At 44.7% G+C, this 18,895-nt stretch overlaps 1 protein-coding gene across 5 annotated transcripts in view; it reads right to left on the minus strand.

The window, feature by feature from the left end:
* pcsk5b (proprotein convertase subtilisin/kexin type 5b) overlaps positions 1 to 14,838 on the minus strand; it is a 43,355-nt gene extending 28,517 nt beyond the window's left edge. For 4 of the 5 annotated variants that reach the window (XM_078086574.1, XM_040195168.2, XM_040195170.2 and 1 more), the window contains exons 1-4: positions 14,068 to 14,824; positions 9,830 to 9,934; positions 2,016 to 2,168; positions 436 to 579 (exon numbers count right to left, since the gene is read on the minus strand). In XM_078086574.1, the coding sequence (XP_077942700.1) occupies positions 436 to 579; positions 2,016 to 2,168; positions 9,830 to 9,934; positions 14,068 to 14,247 (582 nt within the window). In that variant the 5' untranslated portion in view covers positions 14,248 to 14,824. Of the gene's footprint in view, positions 1 to 435; positions 580 to 2,015; positions 2,169 to 9,829; positions 9,935 to 14,067 lie in introns of all 5 variants that reach the window. The other variant, XM_040195169.2, reaches the window with a different exon arrangement.
* Positions 14,839 to 18,895: the final 4,057 nt, after the last annotated feature.

The following is an 18,895-nucleotide window of genomic DNA, read 5'->3' on the forward strand; positions in this document are numbered from 1 at the left end:
TGTATAAAAGACAGACCTGTAGCCAAGAAGCTTCTCTAACCCAATCAAACAGTTCACATTAGCATCGCTCACAACGGCTTCGTAAATCGAATGCAATCAAAGCAAATCCACTCTGCTGCGCTGCTCACCCTTCGGCATAAACAAATTCAGGCATTAAGAGTAGCCAATAACAGCAGCACAGGCGCTGTCACACAGGGTGTGAAACATTTTATCTGTGCAGTTGATAAATGGCTTTTCCTGCAGCCTCCGGCCATGAAATATCTGGCCATAGTATGTAAGCAGATAAACAAACATGTGCTCCGCATAACTGCACACCAACAGGTTGGAGGGAGTTCCCCTTTGAAATGAATACATTGAGAAACCCCCTTCATCAACAAAAAAAGAAAATCGTATTGACTCAACATTCACACACACATACTGCTGCTGCACACTCACGTAGTTCTGAAAGAGGTCCGGGTGGTTCCTCTCGATGCCGTCATCTAGTATGGTTACCACCACGTCTTTACCCGTGTAGCCCCTCTTCCACGCCCCCAGGATGTTCATGTCCGACTGACAGTTATGGACATCGTCGTTACAGTGCTGCAGAGATTTGGGGGCAGGAGGCGGAGTGAGAGTTGGTGGTACGGGGAGAGCGGAGGGAGAAGAAGAAAACAAACACATCAGCATCTTGCAAATGCGCGACATAAACTTTATGAGTTTGCCCACGTAAGCTTTTCCAGTTAACCTGAAACAAGTGTGAACATTAACAGTCAGTCCAAACAAGTTTATGTCAAGCATCAAGTCCTAATGTGTCAGAAATAGTCAGATGGTGCATTCCACTCTTCATACTACAGTGCCAGGCGTCACTAAACGCGCCGCGCCGGATCCGGGCTCAGACGCCCTGAACCGACATCCGATAGCCAATGGGGAATTATTGAGGAACTTCTATTTTAACCGTCCACGCTCTTTTCAGCCTTTAAGGCACTTGTTGAGCATTCCATGAAAAACACAGACCAATTCAATTTGTAGTAAATTCCAACCAGTGATGTTAGTCAGCCAATAAAATATCTCTATTCCAATTTAGTGATATTTACACTCATGGGGGAGAGATTGATTACCGCTGCACTCTACCAAGCAGCATGCCAGAAAATAGTTAATATGTCCCCATACATAGTAAATCAAATGAAGTATGTGAAGAACACCAGGCTGGTTTATCAAGCGAGTCTCTTGATTTATCTACACACATGGAGAGACAGATCCATTTTACTAGCACAATTATGTCAAAAGTAGACTGTACCAGGTACTCAGAAATGACTACAGGAAATACATTTCTAGGTAAACCTGAACATACACAAGTTCAAACCGTTCTCTCCTACAGCTAACAAAATACATGTAAACCCTCTGGTCAAAGTATTTAGAGTTATCTCTACTGTGTAAACAATTTACAGAGCAGAGGACACTGAGGCAAATAAACACACACACACACAACTAAAAGAACATTGATCTGAGGGTGTATGCAAACACTTGTGATAAGCCTGCAAATCTCTGCATTATGAATTTGAATTTTCTGTGTGTGTGTATGTTTGCAGGCGTGCATGTGTGTGTGTGTGTGTGTGTGTGCGCGCGCGCGCAATATCTGAGATAATGCAGGAACACAGACATGTACATTTTATCTGCTGTAGACTTACCTGTGACAAACACAGAATGTTTCAGCTTCATTTTAAATTTTCAAATTGAGGAAATGACTTCTGACTTTGTTTTTTATTTAGTGACACACACACACACACACACACACACACACACACACACACACACACAGATCCCTTGTGTCCACTGACCCAGCAGTGATTAGGATCATGCCGTGACCTCAGCTGAACTTTACCCACAAACCCCACAAATGTAGACAAAGAAGAATAGATACAACAGCAGGGATGAGCCCACAATATACTGGGCTCCATTTGATCTTGTGATATTCTTGCTTGGGTGCAGTAGTCATGCAAGTAGAGAAATGACTTCTCTGGTGCCAGTGAACTCACAATGTACCACATGCTGCTCCACTTGGCGTCGTTATAGAATATGTTGTTCTGGGCCGGGTAGCTGTGGGCGGGGCTAGTCAGAGAAAGGGGCGGGTCTGCCTTGTAATCCCTCTTGATCCTCCTCTTCACCACCTGCTGCTGAATCCACTCCACCTGAAAACAGATTGAGAGAAAACCAAGTAGTAATCACGTAATACCACACAGTACGAGAATGGCTTTGCGCTCAGTACAAATCAGCCAACAGGGGAATTTTCATCTTTTATATCATGGTCTTCATTCAATACAATCTTGGAAATATGAAGGTCCTGGGAAACCTGAGGTGTTCTTAAGCAAGAGTGCAGCATCTTTAATTTAAAAAAGTGACCATATAGTGGCTATATTTCCTGTTCTTTGACGTTTATTACCATCTCTAGAGAATAGATATGGCTGGTATACTACCGACCAGCACAGACAAAACATTAGAGGACAGCAGATGGGAATTGAATTTTTGTTATGGGTGAGCGATGAGTGCAAATTACACTGTTAACGGCGGGAGCCAACATATCCCAGTGAAATGCAGTGTCTCGCTTGCAATGGTGCATTTTAAAGAAAGAACATTTTCAGAGATAACAACACACGCTGAAAAAGTAATTTTATGGATATGAAGCACTTTTTACTTGAAGCTGCCCTGGATCATTGTGGCTTTGGTTAAAAGGAAAGAGACAGCCTTTGCTTCGAAGTATCTTAATATATTTTTTCCTTTTTGTCATCTAGATCAGTGGTCCCCAACCTTTTTTACCACACGGACCGTTTTCATGTCAGACAATATTCTGCCGTGCACGAGGACAATTGTAAACTGAAAATATGGGAAATATGTCAAGAGGGACGAGCGCACATAATTAGGAGAGAATCCGGTCAATTTTCAAAATAAAACATTTTCCAGTGGTGCGGCCCGATACCAAATGGCCCACGGGCCGGTACCTGTCCGTGGGCCGGGGATCACTGATCTAGATCTTAAACTCTCTATTTCACTCCAGTGTTTAGACCCACTAAAGATTTGCAGTGGAGTCAAATGTTTCACTTTATTTTTCGTAGTTTGCGAAATGGGCGGACTAATACACACATATGCCATGACGACATGAATGTCTCTCAAGTAACATCAATCTCTAAATCCTATGGGTTGCTTCAAGGCGCGGGGCATTCCTTGGCAGGTATCACGCGGGAGGAATTTTCCAATTTTAAAATCAGCATTGCTGGATCTGAGCAGGAGGGCTGGTCCCACTTGCTTGGCCCAGGTTGTCGCTTTAAAAACACCCTAAATCTGATATTTAGTCTAGCTGAAGTCCCGCAGACTTAATCTGTCTGAAAAGACTGAGAAGTTGACGTGTAACAGCTGAGAGGACAGAACTAAGATTTTAAAAAACTGGCCAATCGTGTGTCAAGCTGTATATACATACCCAGAAATGTAAATGTTACTATAATACATAGTTGTGGGATTTTGCAGACTCAAGTTTGCCCATGAACAGGATTGTGTGCCAGTTTACACAGATTAGAGCAGGATCCTTTAAACGTACTGCAGGAATACACCATGTTGAGCGGAGATATTTATGAGGAGCTCATTCTTATTTCTACAGTTATGCACTTCTCCCCAAACATTCAGCAAGCGATCTACTGTGAACTGAAAGTGTGCCCATAATACACTACGGATTTCCAACGGATTAATCACATTCTTAGGATAAAATTATGTTTTGTTCCTCAGTTTGGCAGATCCAAAAGGTGGGAGAATGTGATTAATATTTCACTGCAAAGACAAAATGTTTCTCCACATCAATACAGCTGCAGCAGAGGGAGGAGAGGAAAAGTGACATAATGACTGCAGAGTGATTATCTGGTCTCATGCACTGAAACAATCGCACTTGCTCTCTGGAGAGTTGGAGCGGGAGGCATCGAGACAAGACAGACCGGCGGAAGAGGAGGAGAGTTGATAAAGAGCTGAAGAGAACAAGTCCCAGGAGAGTCCATGAAGAAGAAAAAGGGGCGAGTTGCGAAGTGAAGGGAAGTAAAAACAAATGGCCAGCGAGAGCAAAATACAGCAAGAGAATGGAGGATGATTGTTTTTTTATAAATAACATTGATCCAATAACTCAAGTATGCAGCTCTTAACAGAGTGTGAGCACACACAATGATTCTGTAAATAACAACATTGAATAACTCATGGGTAGACCTCCCTATGGAGAGAGTATATGAAAGATGGGCAAAAATAAATGACAAACCAGGAGACAAAGAGAAGAATGTTTGTTTTAGCTTCGCGTTCCTCCGTCTGCCAAAGTCTCAGCTCATTTCATCTTATGTTCCTTTAGGACCAACAGCTTCAAAGTCAACATTTACACACACCACAATCTCCAGCGCAACAGCACTGGTGTATCATCACAATTGGCAAACGGCAGTGTAACTCAACAATGTTGTGCGGAACTTGTTTATTTAAGAACTGTCCAGCAATGAAACAAAGCCCCTCATGCAATAGATTCTTCTCAAGATTTATGAGACAGAGCACAGACGTGGTGAAAAAAATATATATATTTTGCTGAATTTGGAGCCCAATTAGTGGGTAATCCCCCTCAACATCAATTTAAAAGTAGATTTCAATGGGAATGTGGGAGACGACATGGCAACAATATCATACGTCTCCAACTGCAGAAACCCCAGCAAATACAGCTTATAAAATGTGCATGTGTTCATATTTCCCTCTTCTTAAATAAGAACTGTTGGGCTAAAAGAGTAATAGTATATAGCTACTGCCAACATGTCACAGCTTTGCATTTCTTTCATTGGATTTGGTCTTAAAAATACACTTTTGTTCTCTAGTCGTAGGATGACCCGAGGCAGATAAATAATGAACGGATCTTCTAAAGCAATCAAGAGAAATGACATTCTTTGTTATCCTCACTCAAAAGTAACAGCCTGCGGATCTGCATCACTTGTGTCACATTTGCCAATCCTTATCCAAACAAAGACCGTATTGCCCTCGATTATTGTCTAAAAAGTTGCCAGTATCACTGCCTTTGTTTCTGGGCCAATTTGCTCGCGGGCTCCGAGGCACGGCGATTGGATCTGATCCATATTTTAACTCCAGCTTGGCGAAGCAAAGGAATGATGTTGCAGCACCTGTTCGTCTCGGTCACAAAGGGCCTCATTCACCAACTGTTCTTCAGAACAAATTTGTGCTTAATCCCCACTTACGCCGTTTTCAATGTTACCAATGTTTATTCTTATTTGGGATTTAGGAACAGAATTTACGCACTCGTACACTCAATTGAGAGCCGACATGTTTGCGCAAAACAAGTAGTTTTACCGTTTTAATTTAAAATGGAATATTTCCCTCCTTTATAATATTAACTAATTATTTTTATTATTTTACACATAACTATATATGTGTTTTAATCAATACACACTACCCTAACACGTCTGCCCCTTTGTAGAGCACTTTGAATTGCCATGGCGTATGAAGTGTGCAGGGCCTGCATAAACTAACTAGCCTTGCTTTGCCTGACTTCATGCAGCAATATCTCCACTTCAGAATTACTCAGGTTTTTCTCTCTTTTGGAGCCGAGGCCTCCTCAGTCTTTCCCACGTCTTTTTGACAGTGTGCACACGGCCCGGCCATCTCATGGCCTTTTATGGGAATTAACGGGGCATTAACCTTTGCTGAATAGGAGCAACGGGGCACGAGCTTTCAATTTACGACATATTGAGATCGCAGAACGCACGTGCGAACAATTACGCTGTTTCGGGACACGTCATGAATCACACGTAGACTTTTTTTAGCAACTTTCTTCAGAACAAATGTAAGAAATAACTTGGTGAATGAGGCCCATTGCTGTTATTTTTATTTTCCTCCTCTTTTCTTTGTTGCGTTTCAGGTCTTCTTTCCCGCATGTGCCGTTTTTTCTTTGAGATTGCCTGTGTCTGTCTGTCTGTCTGTCTGTCTGTCTGTCTGTCTGTCTGTCTGTCTCTCGCTCGCTCCCATTCCAACCCCCCTTTCCTCCCCCCTTTCTCTCACACGCTCTCTGTGTAAGGGTTTGCAGGTGGCTTTTGCTGGCTGGGTCAGTAACCAGGGGAAACTGGGGAAGAGTTCACTTTGATAGAACAAATGGGAACAAATTGATCCACTTTCCCTGCTGTTTTTTGAGACGCTGTTTGAGTTGCAGGCAAAAGAACTGAAAGCTGTGCGTTTTAACCAAAGGTCAAAGGCCGGTGTAGCAGAACACCCACAACTACCTTTGGACGGACACAAGAAGCCAGCTATTCTGCGCAGTGAAACTCAGAGGCTCAGCGCAGACGCAGCACACGGCCCCACAACGTATCACAGACTGCCTGAGCCGTGCTGGCCGGCTGTAGATGCTTCTCACAGGGCGTCAACTTCTTAATAGCTCATCTGTTTAAAGAATTCAAGGGGGACAAAAAACAAAAACAGATCACGGATCTTTGGTAGAAAGTCCTACGAACATCCTGGCTCCGTGGAAGTTTGTAACTGGGAATGTACAGAGTCTCACGGTCCTGACGGATCCACGTACTCCGTCATTAGCGTCTCCTTGTTGCCGTGAGTCTCATAGTCTCACACACAGGTTCACGAGTACGATGATCTCCAAAGGCGGCCGGATAATTAAACAAATCTACCAGCCACAGCGGCAAAATACGGAGAAGACAACGGTTTCAAATGAACTGAATAATTTGGATTGGAGCTCATTCAAGTGTAATATCTTTTCCTTACGAGGCTCGTGCGACACCGAAATTGTATTTTGGCGGCATTCTGCGTTTCAGTGTATCCCGGCGAGGATTCAGCTGCGGAACACACCTGGCCTGCAGTTTCCTTGCTCATGTCTGGATAAATGACAAGGGTGTGTCTTTGCAATGCAAAACTCTATGGAAACACTTTGCTCCTGCAACTGAACGCTGTGGACAGACATCAGCATTCGGTTGCGGTTTCTCTCCACTAATCCCTTCACAGACTCCAGAAAGAACATCATAGGAAATAGAAGCAACCAACGTAGGACTCGAATTGCTGTTTACAACAAACTTGAAACAGCCGGAAATAGATTTCAAACAAAGCAGGCACGAGTGCATTTGAACTCATTTCATACCAAAAACTAATGGCAGTCTGTTGTGTTTGAACTCCCGGTGAGATGGAGTAATGAGCATACGTCAGCAGAGTGCGCGTCGTACGATGCACAGAGCAGATCTCATCACTTGGGTTTTGTGTACCACGTTTTAATTGGCACCCTGCTAAACAGGGATTGTGATGCACAAGGAGAAGCCAAACGCAAAACTTGTACAGGGAATTCAAGATGTGGATGGCTTTTGAGCTCCGCCGACGTAACAAAGCATAAAGAACATAACATTGTTGAATTTCTTTCAAAATATGTGAATATATATTGTTTTCATTAATAAAACAAGACATTAAAATAAAAACAATTTAACAGTTTGAGATTTCTCTATAATAAACCTGCAACAATGTAAAAGTCTCGGCGTCCAATCGACGTAATATTGAGGGAAAGGAAAGGTGAGAGACGTGAAACGCTTTCCCTCTCTAAGCCGGTGGCCTTCGCAGAGTCATTGATCAGCTTGGAAACCGCTCTTTGACCTTAAAGGCAAGTGACACACAGTAGTTCGGCCGATGCCATAAAGCGGTAATCTGTGCTGTGCTGAATCACCATGGGAACATGCGTGCCAGTGAGCACTGCGGCTGGCAGGGTGCGCCTTTTCACGGCACCGCTACACCCATCTGACTCACTCGCACACAAACGCACACACGCTGTTATTATTACAAAACATCATTAGTCGTAGTATGCCAGACTGCGCCGGCGCCAAAGTAGCCATCACGTTAATCCCGAACCCGCAGACGGGTCACAGATTACACTGAAAGCGCAGCGAGTCAGAGGAAAACACCGTCTCCTCCTCTCTTCAGCTCCTCCTTCACGCCGCTGCTCCGTTGTAATGGCTCCTTTAACCTCTCCTCTCTGATCAACTCCTCCGAAATCTCAGTCCCTCGGCCAGCTGGCATAAGGACCCAAACCTTCCTCCGCCGCGGCCCGAGCGCCAGGCCAGAGAGAGCAAGGGAACCGACGGGGGAGACGAGTGCACGGAAAGCAAAAGAGAGAACCGAGGGTGGGAGAGGGAGTGCGAGGAGGAGAAAAGCTTTGACAGGTGAGTGCAGCAGGTGGACAAAACAAGCGGAGGGGACGCAAACGGAGGTGACCTGTGCGGTCAGCGTTTCACTACCTCGCTTTTTCCATTCTTTTGGAAATCCCACTGATACATTGTTATCATTCCTCAGCACACGCTCGTGCCCTTGAATCCGTTGTTCAAAACACACAAACTAATTCACAAAAGAGCCATTGCTGCTGGATGGAATCCCTGAAGCGCCCAAAATGTCAGTGTTTTTCTTAAAATTGACATAAATGGGATGTTTTGAGATTCCATGTGATGGTTCTAGGGAGTTTCATCTTGTCTTCTCCGGATCAATCTCCACTTCATCAAACATTCAGTTATCAACAAGTAACATTTTCTTTCAGACACAAATATGACAAAAAAAAATGTTCTAGCGGGAGAACGGGGCGTTTTGCTGCGCTAACAGCGAGCGGAAACGGAGGAGCTCACTCCGGGGAGGTTCGAAACACTCTGGCCAGCAGCTGCTGCGTAGTTCAATTCTGCACTTTATAATTCTATTTATGCCGACAAAAGGGGGACGTAGCTGTTATTGGAGCAAACAGCAAGTGGCGTGTCTAGTGACACAATCTGCCCTTTGGAGCGGCTGATCGAAGCCATGGCTGCGGCCTGAAGGAGGGCTACGGACATAAGAACGGCCGACTTGCTTTCGCTTATCGGTGCTGTTTTTGTTAGGCACAACTATTGTGAAGTCTAGAAACTTGAAACAAACAAAAGCACAAATAGTAGCCGCAGTCAGCCGCCAGGACCACGTGAGTGAGAACATACGACAAAAAATGAGAAACGAGTGAGAAACTTTAATTTGTATAAGTTGATTTTAACGTATTTTGGCTGTGTGAGAGAGAGAGAGAGAGAGAGAGAGAGAGACTAGCAGCCTCGTACCAAAGTATTGAAATGTTTTATTTCTAGAACGAGTTAATGACCTTTTATTGTTCAAGAATACTATAATATTCTTTTTTCTGTAACCAAGCAACAAAGCATCCTTTGTTTGAAGGACAACTATATTTATATCACCTTATATCTCCCACCTCCAAACCGATCAATGAACCCAGACATTGGTTTGTGGTAAAGAAAAAAGTGCCAGAGTAGGTCTGATTATCACCTTTCTTCAATAAAAAATACTGGAATTTTCCAGGCAATGTAATAGTCTGTTCTCATAAATACTTCGGTGTCCAGGTTCGTTCTGGTGGTGTGTGAAGTGGATTTTCTTCAGGCCTGTGCATCAAATACAGCGGAGGCACCTTGATGGTGAGGTAATGAAACGACTCGCAATGTGTGTGTTATGATTACTTAATGTGATCATAGTCATATTTCATGAACAATTGGATCAGGATTAAACAAATCAACACACATGAAGAAATCAGCAGTATTTCTTTTGAACGTCTGGGGACATTTGGCAAGACGTCTTGAAATAGTCTCTTCCAGCGGCTTATATATTGCACACCGGGGGATTCATTGGGAGATGTTACGTACCTCGGTGTCGAGAACAAAGACTCCACAAGAGAGTGTGTGGACCTTGAGTTGTGACAACTTTGTCCAACTATTTCCAGTTCCATTTAAATTGAGAAGATAATCACATTGACTGATTTTGAACAGTACGACAGGCTTACCTTGGGCTCCATGGAGATAAAGCTATGGCGACCGTGGCTTGACAAAGTCGACCTCTTGATGGTCCGGCTATGGAAGAAGTGATAGTGGTCTTTGAGATCCCCAATCTGCAAAAAAGAAGATAGCATAATTTACCAAACAAACAGTATTGTAGGTCTGAAGAGCTCACAAAATATTTACACAATAATCTTTTTGGAAAATAATATAATATAGTGACTACGAGCGTAAAGTCAGACCATTGAACAGGAAAAACTCTGGAGAGTTCGGGAGAGTCCATTACTTTATTACAATGCAGCCTTAAAAATGAAAACAATTGTATGATATATTATAATATTGGTATGTCCAAAAGCTAATTTGATGTTTAGCCTCACAAGTGTCGTAAAATTGACAAAAAGTGGCTGATCTGCTCTACCTGAACTCGTAGTTTGCATTTCACAGATAAAGTGCATATCAAACACAAAGGTAACCCAATCATAGAAACACATGATCACAATAAAACATGGTAAACTCCTTTTAAAGGAGTTTTAGAGAACTTCTTATCTTAAAGTTAGTTTCCTCTGATGTCATATTGAATATATTCCACAGTTTTGTTGAGGTCTTAAAAAGCTCTGAGATTAAAAGAAAGGAATAGGGACTACAAGGTGGGACGGAAAAGGCAGAAAAGAAGAAACACAAAAAGATAGACAAGGGACGGCTTTAAAGCCCCACAAATGTTCAAACGGACAAAGACTTTGAATGACAAGACTCACGAGGAAAGAGGATCCGCAGACAGACAGTGACAGGCAGACGGCAAGCTGCTTGACGCTGATTAGTTTTAATAATTGATAAAGAGCATACAATCCCTCAGATGTACTCTGTCATGGCTGCCAAGGGTCCTGTGGTGCGTCACGGTTCCCTGAGTGAAGTCCAGCACCACAGAACCCATTAGATCGGCTTTCAGCTCCGCTCACAAGCTGACGTCCTGCAACTTTCAGGGTGGAACAAGCGGCACAAATCAGATGTCTTTGGTAATCCATTTTAAATAGCATTCTACACAAATAGTCGCAAAATGTGCTTGCATGATAGGCGGCTACCACTGTGGATGTTTCCCATACTGTAAACAGGTCTCAACATATCGTGCTTCCGCTGCCTTTTTAATCTACGCAACATCTGCACTGCCATTATTAGACCACCCTTCTGTCAGTAAGTGGGAGCTGCTGGAGAAGCTTGACACATCAAATAAAATAAAATAAAGCTTAAGCCCAAGTATGAACTTTTGCTGCACTGCTCTTTTTAAGACCATCTACACTCTTTCTTTTCTACACTCTAAGGATTCCAATTAAATTGACAATTGAAATGATCAATCTTTACGGTAGCTTCAAAACCTCTTTACGATACTACATGTCCCTTTTTGATTAGAAGTTTCTTAAACCATTGGCCTGAGCTGTGACTGCTATCACAACAAGTGATCAGAAGGACATGCAACTGCTTATATAGTTAGAATTTGATTTTCATTATGATGCAATAACCCACACAGTGAGTAATATGTTCTGCAAGAGCTTTGCTTACTGGAAATTATGCCGCAACCCATTTGTGAGGCGAAACCTCCTCCACTGCCGTGATTGATGACGTCTTGCAGCGTAGACTTTTTCACTGGCTGCATCAACACTTCCATGTCGCTTGATACAAAGTCCTGCCAGATATCATTTAAAAAGGGGACTATCAAACTTCAAGGTCAGGTTTTGCCAGAGTAAGTGTTGCTCTGATACAAGCATGCTGCACACATTTAAGACTCTGCAGTTGCAGAATAAATCCGTCTCCTGGCGGGTAAACGGAATAACAAGAGAGATGTTTTCTAACGTCTTGCTGCGTGTTGCAGATGCTCCTTCACAGCAAGGACAATAATACAATATTGATTTTAATTCCACCTGTATTTCTATAACATTTACCTCAACTAGTAAATAATACAACTTAAATTATTCAACTGCAAAACGAAACGTGTCATAAATAAAATACTGAATATTAATTCATATCATCCAGATGACTAGCTTGGATAGAAATGACCAGCATGTACGGTATTTTCCCAAAACAGTCCCCAGTTGGCTTGATGCCGTTCACTGGCTGGATTTGTCAGTGCAACCCGCCTTAATAATCTTATAATTTTCAGGTCTGGCCACGTCCTCCCCCTCCCTCTCAATGGCTCCAACGCCTCTCAAATCGCTTTAAAACACCGGATTCAACAGATATCTACGTCTAGGCTCTTGTCAGCTGATTTAGACCCAATTCGGGCCACTGTCTCAGTCTGGGAAGGGGGCTCCACGGTTAAGAGGATTACCCAGAATTCCCCAACGAGGTGCTCTCGCACTCCATGCCAACTCTTTTCATCCATCCGTCCATCTATCGTCCCCTCTTTCGCTCCCTCCTCCCTCCATCTCCCAGTGTGTGTTATCTTTGTCTGTCCTCCTCTTTCCACCCGTCAAGAAGACTATATTGTCCCTCTGTCACATGTTTTCCATACCCCTCCCCCTTTTTCCTGTCTCCAACTACTTAGCTCCCTTGAAATCATGAAACCTTTTCCCTTTTAGCATTCATATCCTTGTATCGTGAATCAGAAGCTCGCTCATCCAAGCCGGTGTGTTAGAATGAAAGGCTTGGATTTGTATCTCTGTGCAATCCACTGTATCGTGCATGGAAATAAAATATCTTCAGACTCATGTTTAAGTGCATTCACATACATCAGTGCAGCACTGTTAAAAAGGAGGGAGGGGGGTTGATATTGGGGATGTCAAAGTTCACGTTAGGAAACCAGATAGTGCGGTTATCTCTCCCACGGGAGCGGCTTTCAGCTGACCCCACAACCAGGAAGTGAAGTAAAACTCTTGTCTAGGAGGTGTCAAAGTCCAATGAACGCTTCATATTGACATGGAAATTAGGGCGATTGGTGGGGGTCGGGGGCAGCACTGCACCACGGGGGAATTCCTATGGGGGGCTGGTATGGAAAGGGGGCGGGTGGGGGGGGGACTCCACACATTAGTTCCCGTCAAAGAGAGGGGATAAACGAGGCCATTAAGGCCTGCTCTCTGGGGAGTATAGTGGGTGGGCGGGCTGGATGAGGCGAGGAAGAGGACGGGGTGGGGGGGGCGAGGGGGGTTCAATAGCTGTTGACTAGGCTACCCCACAACAACCTGTCAGAATGCCCCCCTCTGTTCCACGCTGTCCTCACGCCGAGCGCTGGCAAGTGCAGGCTTGAACTACCCACGCAGTTCAGCCACGATACTCTTAAGAATGCGAGAGGTCCACGCTTGTGTAGCCTATTTATTTGGCCCACAAAGGACAGAGGATTTCCCTTTAAAACGTTGTCAAAACACATTTCTATGAGACCAATCAAACCCCTCCTCCAGGACCCGAGCAGACTTTTGTTGATTGATAAATGACAGGAGAAGAAGGATGGACAAATCTTCTACTACGGTTTCCCCGTCTCGGGATGCGACTTTTCTAAGACCTTTGGCCTCAAATATCTGATCGTTCACTGGGGATTTGAAAAATGCAAGCTTTAAATATGGATCCTTGCAGTGAAATATGACATGTATACCTCGACATTTTCCCTTGTTGGGTTTCCTCATCGCCACTGAAGAAACACAATTCCTTCTGCCAATTTGGGAAAAAGTACTGGAGCCCCGACTCGAGGATTTATCCTAAGTGTAAGTTCATGTTTGTTCAAGTCAAGCACCATCAGTCAGTTTCACACAGCAATTGTAAAGCCTTTTTTTTTTTTAAAGATAAAAAGACAAAACAAGAGAATCTGTTTGACTGGAGATCTTTTGATGTCAATTCCAAGACCACAAACCCACCAGCCGTCTCACTTCTGTGTCAAAAGCACCAAGCACACGAGACCGCTGTGGCTTTGAGGCTGCTGGTGAATCTCCAGCCCTGCGGAGTGAACACGGCCCAAGGAAGCACCGCGAGGAGACACCTGTTGTGCCATCCTGCTCTGGATCTTCAGCTTCTCTCCTTGCTTCACACACACACACACACACACACACACACACACACACACAAGGATCTACAGAGAGAAAGGACTCAGCTGGGAGAATCACAGCAGAACAGCAGTGGCCGAGGTTGAGACTTTGTATCGCTTGTCTACATGTGAGGGAATAACAGGCAGCACACATGCTCTACTTTTTGTAACAGTTTCCCCAAAACAAGCAACGACAAAGAACAGAAAACAGAACGCACGGGGCGGGGGGGGGGGGCGACCTACCTGTCCCATGTTCCTATAGCCGTATTTATCCGCTATCCGCTCGGCCACATCGGCTCCGCCGGCTATCCTCACCGCCCAGTGGTTGGTGTAAATCCGAGCGCTACACGGCGGCGACGCGACGCTGAGACACAGCGCCAGGACGCACAGCGAGCTTCTCCTCCACGCCGCGTTACGGACCATCTTCACCCACTTTCAACCCGACTCTTCCTCTTCTTCTTCTTCTTCTTCTTCTTCGTCTTCTCCCCCCTCCTCCCTCCTCCCTCCTTCTCCTCCTCCTCCTCCTCCTCAGCCGGCCAGACAAACAACCAAACTTCTCTTCTCTCCGAGCCGCACTCTCATAGAAGCACAGCTATCCGGCGGAAAACCGATAAAGACGCGAGGCAGAGAGAGAGGGAGAGAGGGAGGGGGGACGGAGCCCGGGAGAGGAAAAATATATGTACCTTATCCTCAAACCCCTGCCTTCCACATGGGAGAGTTGAAGTTTGCGTTTCGAGTTCCTTTTTTTCTAATTTTCCACAGTGGAGGAGGAGGAAGCGTAATACGTGTAATGCGCGCCGTGCGTCTTTGCGCGCGAGCTCGCGTGCGTGTGCGCGCGCGCGCGCGCAGAGCTCCTCAAAAGCGGATTTCTCTTCTCCGCGAGCGACTCGGGTGTCGGTGGCTCGGCGCGTCGGGCTTTCATGTGGCGAAATGGCTCCAGCGCCTCCCCGCAAATAACTAGCCGACACTCTGGAGGGTAGAAACAACCGGAGCCGCGGGGTTTCCCTGCCGAGCTCCGCTGGGTCTTAAAGACACTCCCCTCGGAGCCACCGCGGACCGACCGGCCGTCCACCTGACACGGGGCATGGGGGGGGCGGAGGGGGTTAGGGTCATGGGCTCATACTGCAGTAGAGCCCCTTGTTTAAAATAAAGAATTAAACATTTTAAAACGTCCAGTAAGATTGTGTTGAGGAAGCGTTCTTCATTTTGATTGACAGCCGGCTCAATTGAACGTGAGGAAAAAACAATTTGTACAGCTGCCAGAGCAAAGGAGACATTGCGACTCAAGTGTCATGAGGTTGCAATTATGGTTAAAACTGTTGATTCTGTAGCTTTACGCTGACCCTGCTCTTACCATTTTAACCTTGTATGTTTTAAAATAATACTTGTATCATGGGGGTTTGGTCCAGTCAATGCGTTTCTTGCAGGAGTTTGTTATCTTGCAGAATAAAAACAGCTGAGCTGAGTTATGTATGTGTTTGCAAGTGTGCCACATTTTAATAGATGATAAAAATTGCACAAATGCATAGCAGTAGTGTTTTTCTCCCTAAAATAAATATATTTAATAAGTCAAGGAATTACCAAGTGGATGCATTTTGGATACTGCTCCTCGGTTGAGTTCTGCTGTTGAATGCAAGCATTGTCAGTCTCCTGGGCAATATTGACATAGACATACCAATGTAAAGGTAAACCACAACCTCCACATCAGTAATTATCCAATGGGAAACAAGCGCAAACTATTAGATCAAATATTACTACATTGTCATTTAGCTGACGCTTTTGTCCAAAGCGACTTACAATAAGTGCATTTCAACCATGAGGATACAAACTCAAAAGAACAAGAAACAACAAAGTGCAATTTCATTAAATAAGCTGATTTACAACATCTTGCCATAGTTTTGCTCTCAGTGAGGGAGGAACAAACAGTTGACAGGATGTAGACTGGACCCGATCCATTCACAGCACGGTACGTGCGCACCAATGTTTTGACCTGGATGCGGGCAGTCACCGCCAGTGAAGAGAGCGGAGGAGTGGAGTAGGGTGGGAGAGGTTTGGAAGGTTAAAGGCGAGCTGCTGCATTCTGGATGAGCTGCAGAGGTTGAATGGCGGTGGCGGGGAGACCTGCCAGGAGAGAGTTACAATAGTCCAGGTGAGAGATGACAAGAGCCTGAATCAGTACTTGCGCCGCCTTCCGAGTGAGAAGAGGACGTATTCTCCTGATGTTGTAGAGCGAGTATCTACAGGATCGTGGTGTCGCTGTGATGTTGGGAGTCAGGGAGAGTTGGCTGTTGAGTGTCACGCCGAGGTTCCTAGCGGTTAAAGTCAGCGTCAACATAGAGTTGCCAAAGTTAACAGTCAGGTCCTGGTTAGGAAAGTCTTTCCCCAGAAAGCAAAATAGTTCAGTCTTGTCGGGGTTGATTTTCAGAGGAGGGGACCCAGGACGCAACCCTGAGGAACTCCAGTAGTTAGAGGACAGGGTTCCAACACAGATCCTCTCCAGGTTACAAGGTAGATTCGTCCGTCAAGGCAGGATGAGAGAAGGAACAGAGCAGAGCCTGAGACACCAAGTTCATGAAGGGAGGAAATAAGGATCTGGTGTTTTTTCGTGTCATACAACATACAATTATTATTTTCTCCAATAAAACACTGGACCCTCTTTCAACTGCATTCAGATAATTTTCATGGTTGTGACAGTCATGATTTACTCAAGTGTCAATTGCTCAAAATCTTGAACATGAACTCGAGTGCGTTTACCACAGTAGCAACGCGCCTCACAGATAACCTCACTATTCCCCTCGGATCTACATCCACCACCGCCATGCATCCTTCTGCCCTTCTAAGCAGCACTGCATATTCCCCTCAATCAGTGAAGCTCTAGATGTCATGCCCCTTATTGCAACACAGGTCACAGCTGACTAAATGCTGTCATTATGGAATGTGGCTGGTATTATCTGCAGTTGAGTCTTTCATTCAAGGCCTTTGTTGATTGATGGGTTTTTGTTTTGCAGCAGTTTCCCGGGGATGTCTTTGTGCACAGCAAAAACTCTGTTCTGCATGGGACACAAGTGAAAATCAGCATAATTGCACTAATTGCAGCCAATTTCTCGTTGAATGGACCCCGCTGTCGCATCTCACAACAAGCGGGGGGACAAGAACATCTCGTGATTCCCCAGATGGAGATGAAAGGGAGTTAAGATTTGAAAAAAACAAAAACAAAAGAAAACTCAGTGATCGTTCCCCATTCAGCCAATTTGAGGGGCTTGTAATTTAAAGAATAAAAAAGATGAGACAAAACACAGCAGAAATTGATTTGAGTATCCAAATCAAGTACCCAGGTCACCGGGCCACCTTCCAGAACTAGGGCCCCCTGTGTGTCGGCCTCACAGCCCCCCGAGATTTTCCAGGGAGTGAACCCGAGTGAACCCCAACAAAACGTCTTTGTCAACATCTGAGAGCGGATCGGTCAGGAGTGTCAACAAACAGTCTGAGGGGCATTCCTGTGTGCATTCCTGTGCCTCTTCAATGAAATAACAGGGTGCATCCCGTGTTTCGGCCAAACACTGCAAAACTGCACACAACCCCCATGACACAAAACAATGGGAGACTCCAAATGAGAGACTGCAGCCAACTAGCCTTTTTCACTAAGGACACGGCTAATTTGCTCATTCAGTGTCAAGCCGTACGATTGTAGGAGAGAACCGCCTACACCATGTTCTCGTCCCATTAAGACGGCATCATTCATGTGGGCCCCTCGTGTGTCTTATGATTACTCATCCATCCCTTCTTCTCCACACCTCTACTCGAGGTATTTGGATTCAATCATTTGCTTTGCTTTGCATTCCAAATTTTCTCTTTTTTGCCTGTACTGTATCTTAAAAAAAAATCTGGTTCTATTCTTTTCTTTAGAGGCTGTCTGTTGAAGTTTTCTTCACATCTTAACACCGCTCCTTCTTTTCCTTCATTTTTTTCCTGGGGCTCATCTCTCTCTCTCTCTCTCTCTCTGGACCACCTTATCTGTACCTCTCATTGGCCAATGTTCCTGGGAGTAAATGTTGACCTTTCAACTTCACTTTGACCTATGACCTTGTAGCTGTAGGCTGCTGCCCTTAGGCTACAATAGCACCTGCCACTCATTGACTTTCCATCCTCCCTGTAGGACATCTCACCCTCCAATAACCACCGTTCCCTTCTTCTCTTCACCCTTTGTCTGCCAGATGCCAGTGTCATTCAGACTGTTCTGGAGGTACACATTACCTTTTCTGAAAAGAGATGGAAGAAGGCAGAGACTGAGAGAGTAGTGTAGATAAGGAAAGTTTGCTCTCCTGCATCTGCGGGAAATGTGAATTGCAATCTCCATAGTACTCCATCAGTAGGGCCGTGGTTTATCAATTAAAACACAATGTTCAAAACACGTTAAAAATGTGGGATTCTATCATCTCAAGTTTAGACATTTTAAACACATACAGTTGCAATTAAACTAATTTAACCCCCACTGCGTATGAAGCTTATTAGTAAATTGTACAATTTATCAGCTGTCTGCGTCAGAACAGTGAAAGCATGAAAAGCATCTCTGGCACTGTGTGTGGAGGGAACGATGGATGGTCAAGTATCAGGAAACCTGAAGAAAAAAAACGTCATGCCGCCTGTGATGAAGCTGAAGCTTGGACCTTCCAGCTGCACAATGACACCAAGCATGCCTCAAAATCTCTGGTGGGATTCAAAGGCGGCGGTGGCATAAGACACATCCAAGAATATGACTCAACTGGAGACCCTTGCCCATGGGCAATGGGCTCAGAAACTCTCAGTAAAAGGCTGTCAGAAGCTGGTGAAAATGTCAATCTTGCCAATTAACCCAATGTGCAATGGGGGTCGAATTATTTTGATTGCAACTGTATTTGTTTGACAGGTTTACACGACCTCTTTACATGGCGTCTTTTAATTGCCTGTGTGTTAAACCTTCTTGCTCCCAAAATATGACTCACAGGTATTTACTTAGAGCCCAGTTCTATGTTACAGCTTATAAAGAAGACATTACTGATATGGCCTTTCCTGCTTAGAGCAGACCAAACAA

Source organism: Gasterosteus aculeatus, chromosome 13, assembly GCF_964276395.1.
Source record: "Gasterosteus aculeatus chromosome 13, fGasAcu3.hap1.1, whole genome shotgun sequence".
Classification (NCBI taxonomy): Eukaryota; Metazoa; Chordata; class Actinopteri; order Perciformes; family Gasterosteidae; genus Gasterosteus; species Gasterosteus aculeatus.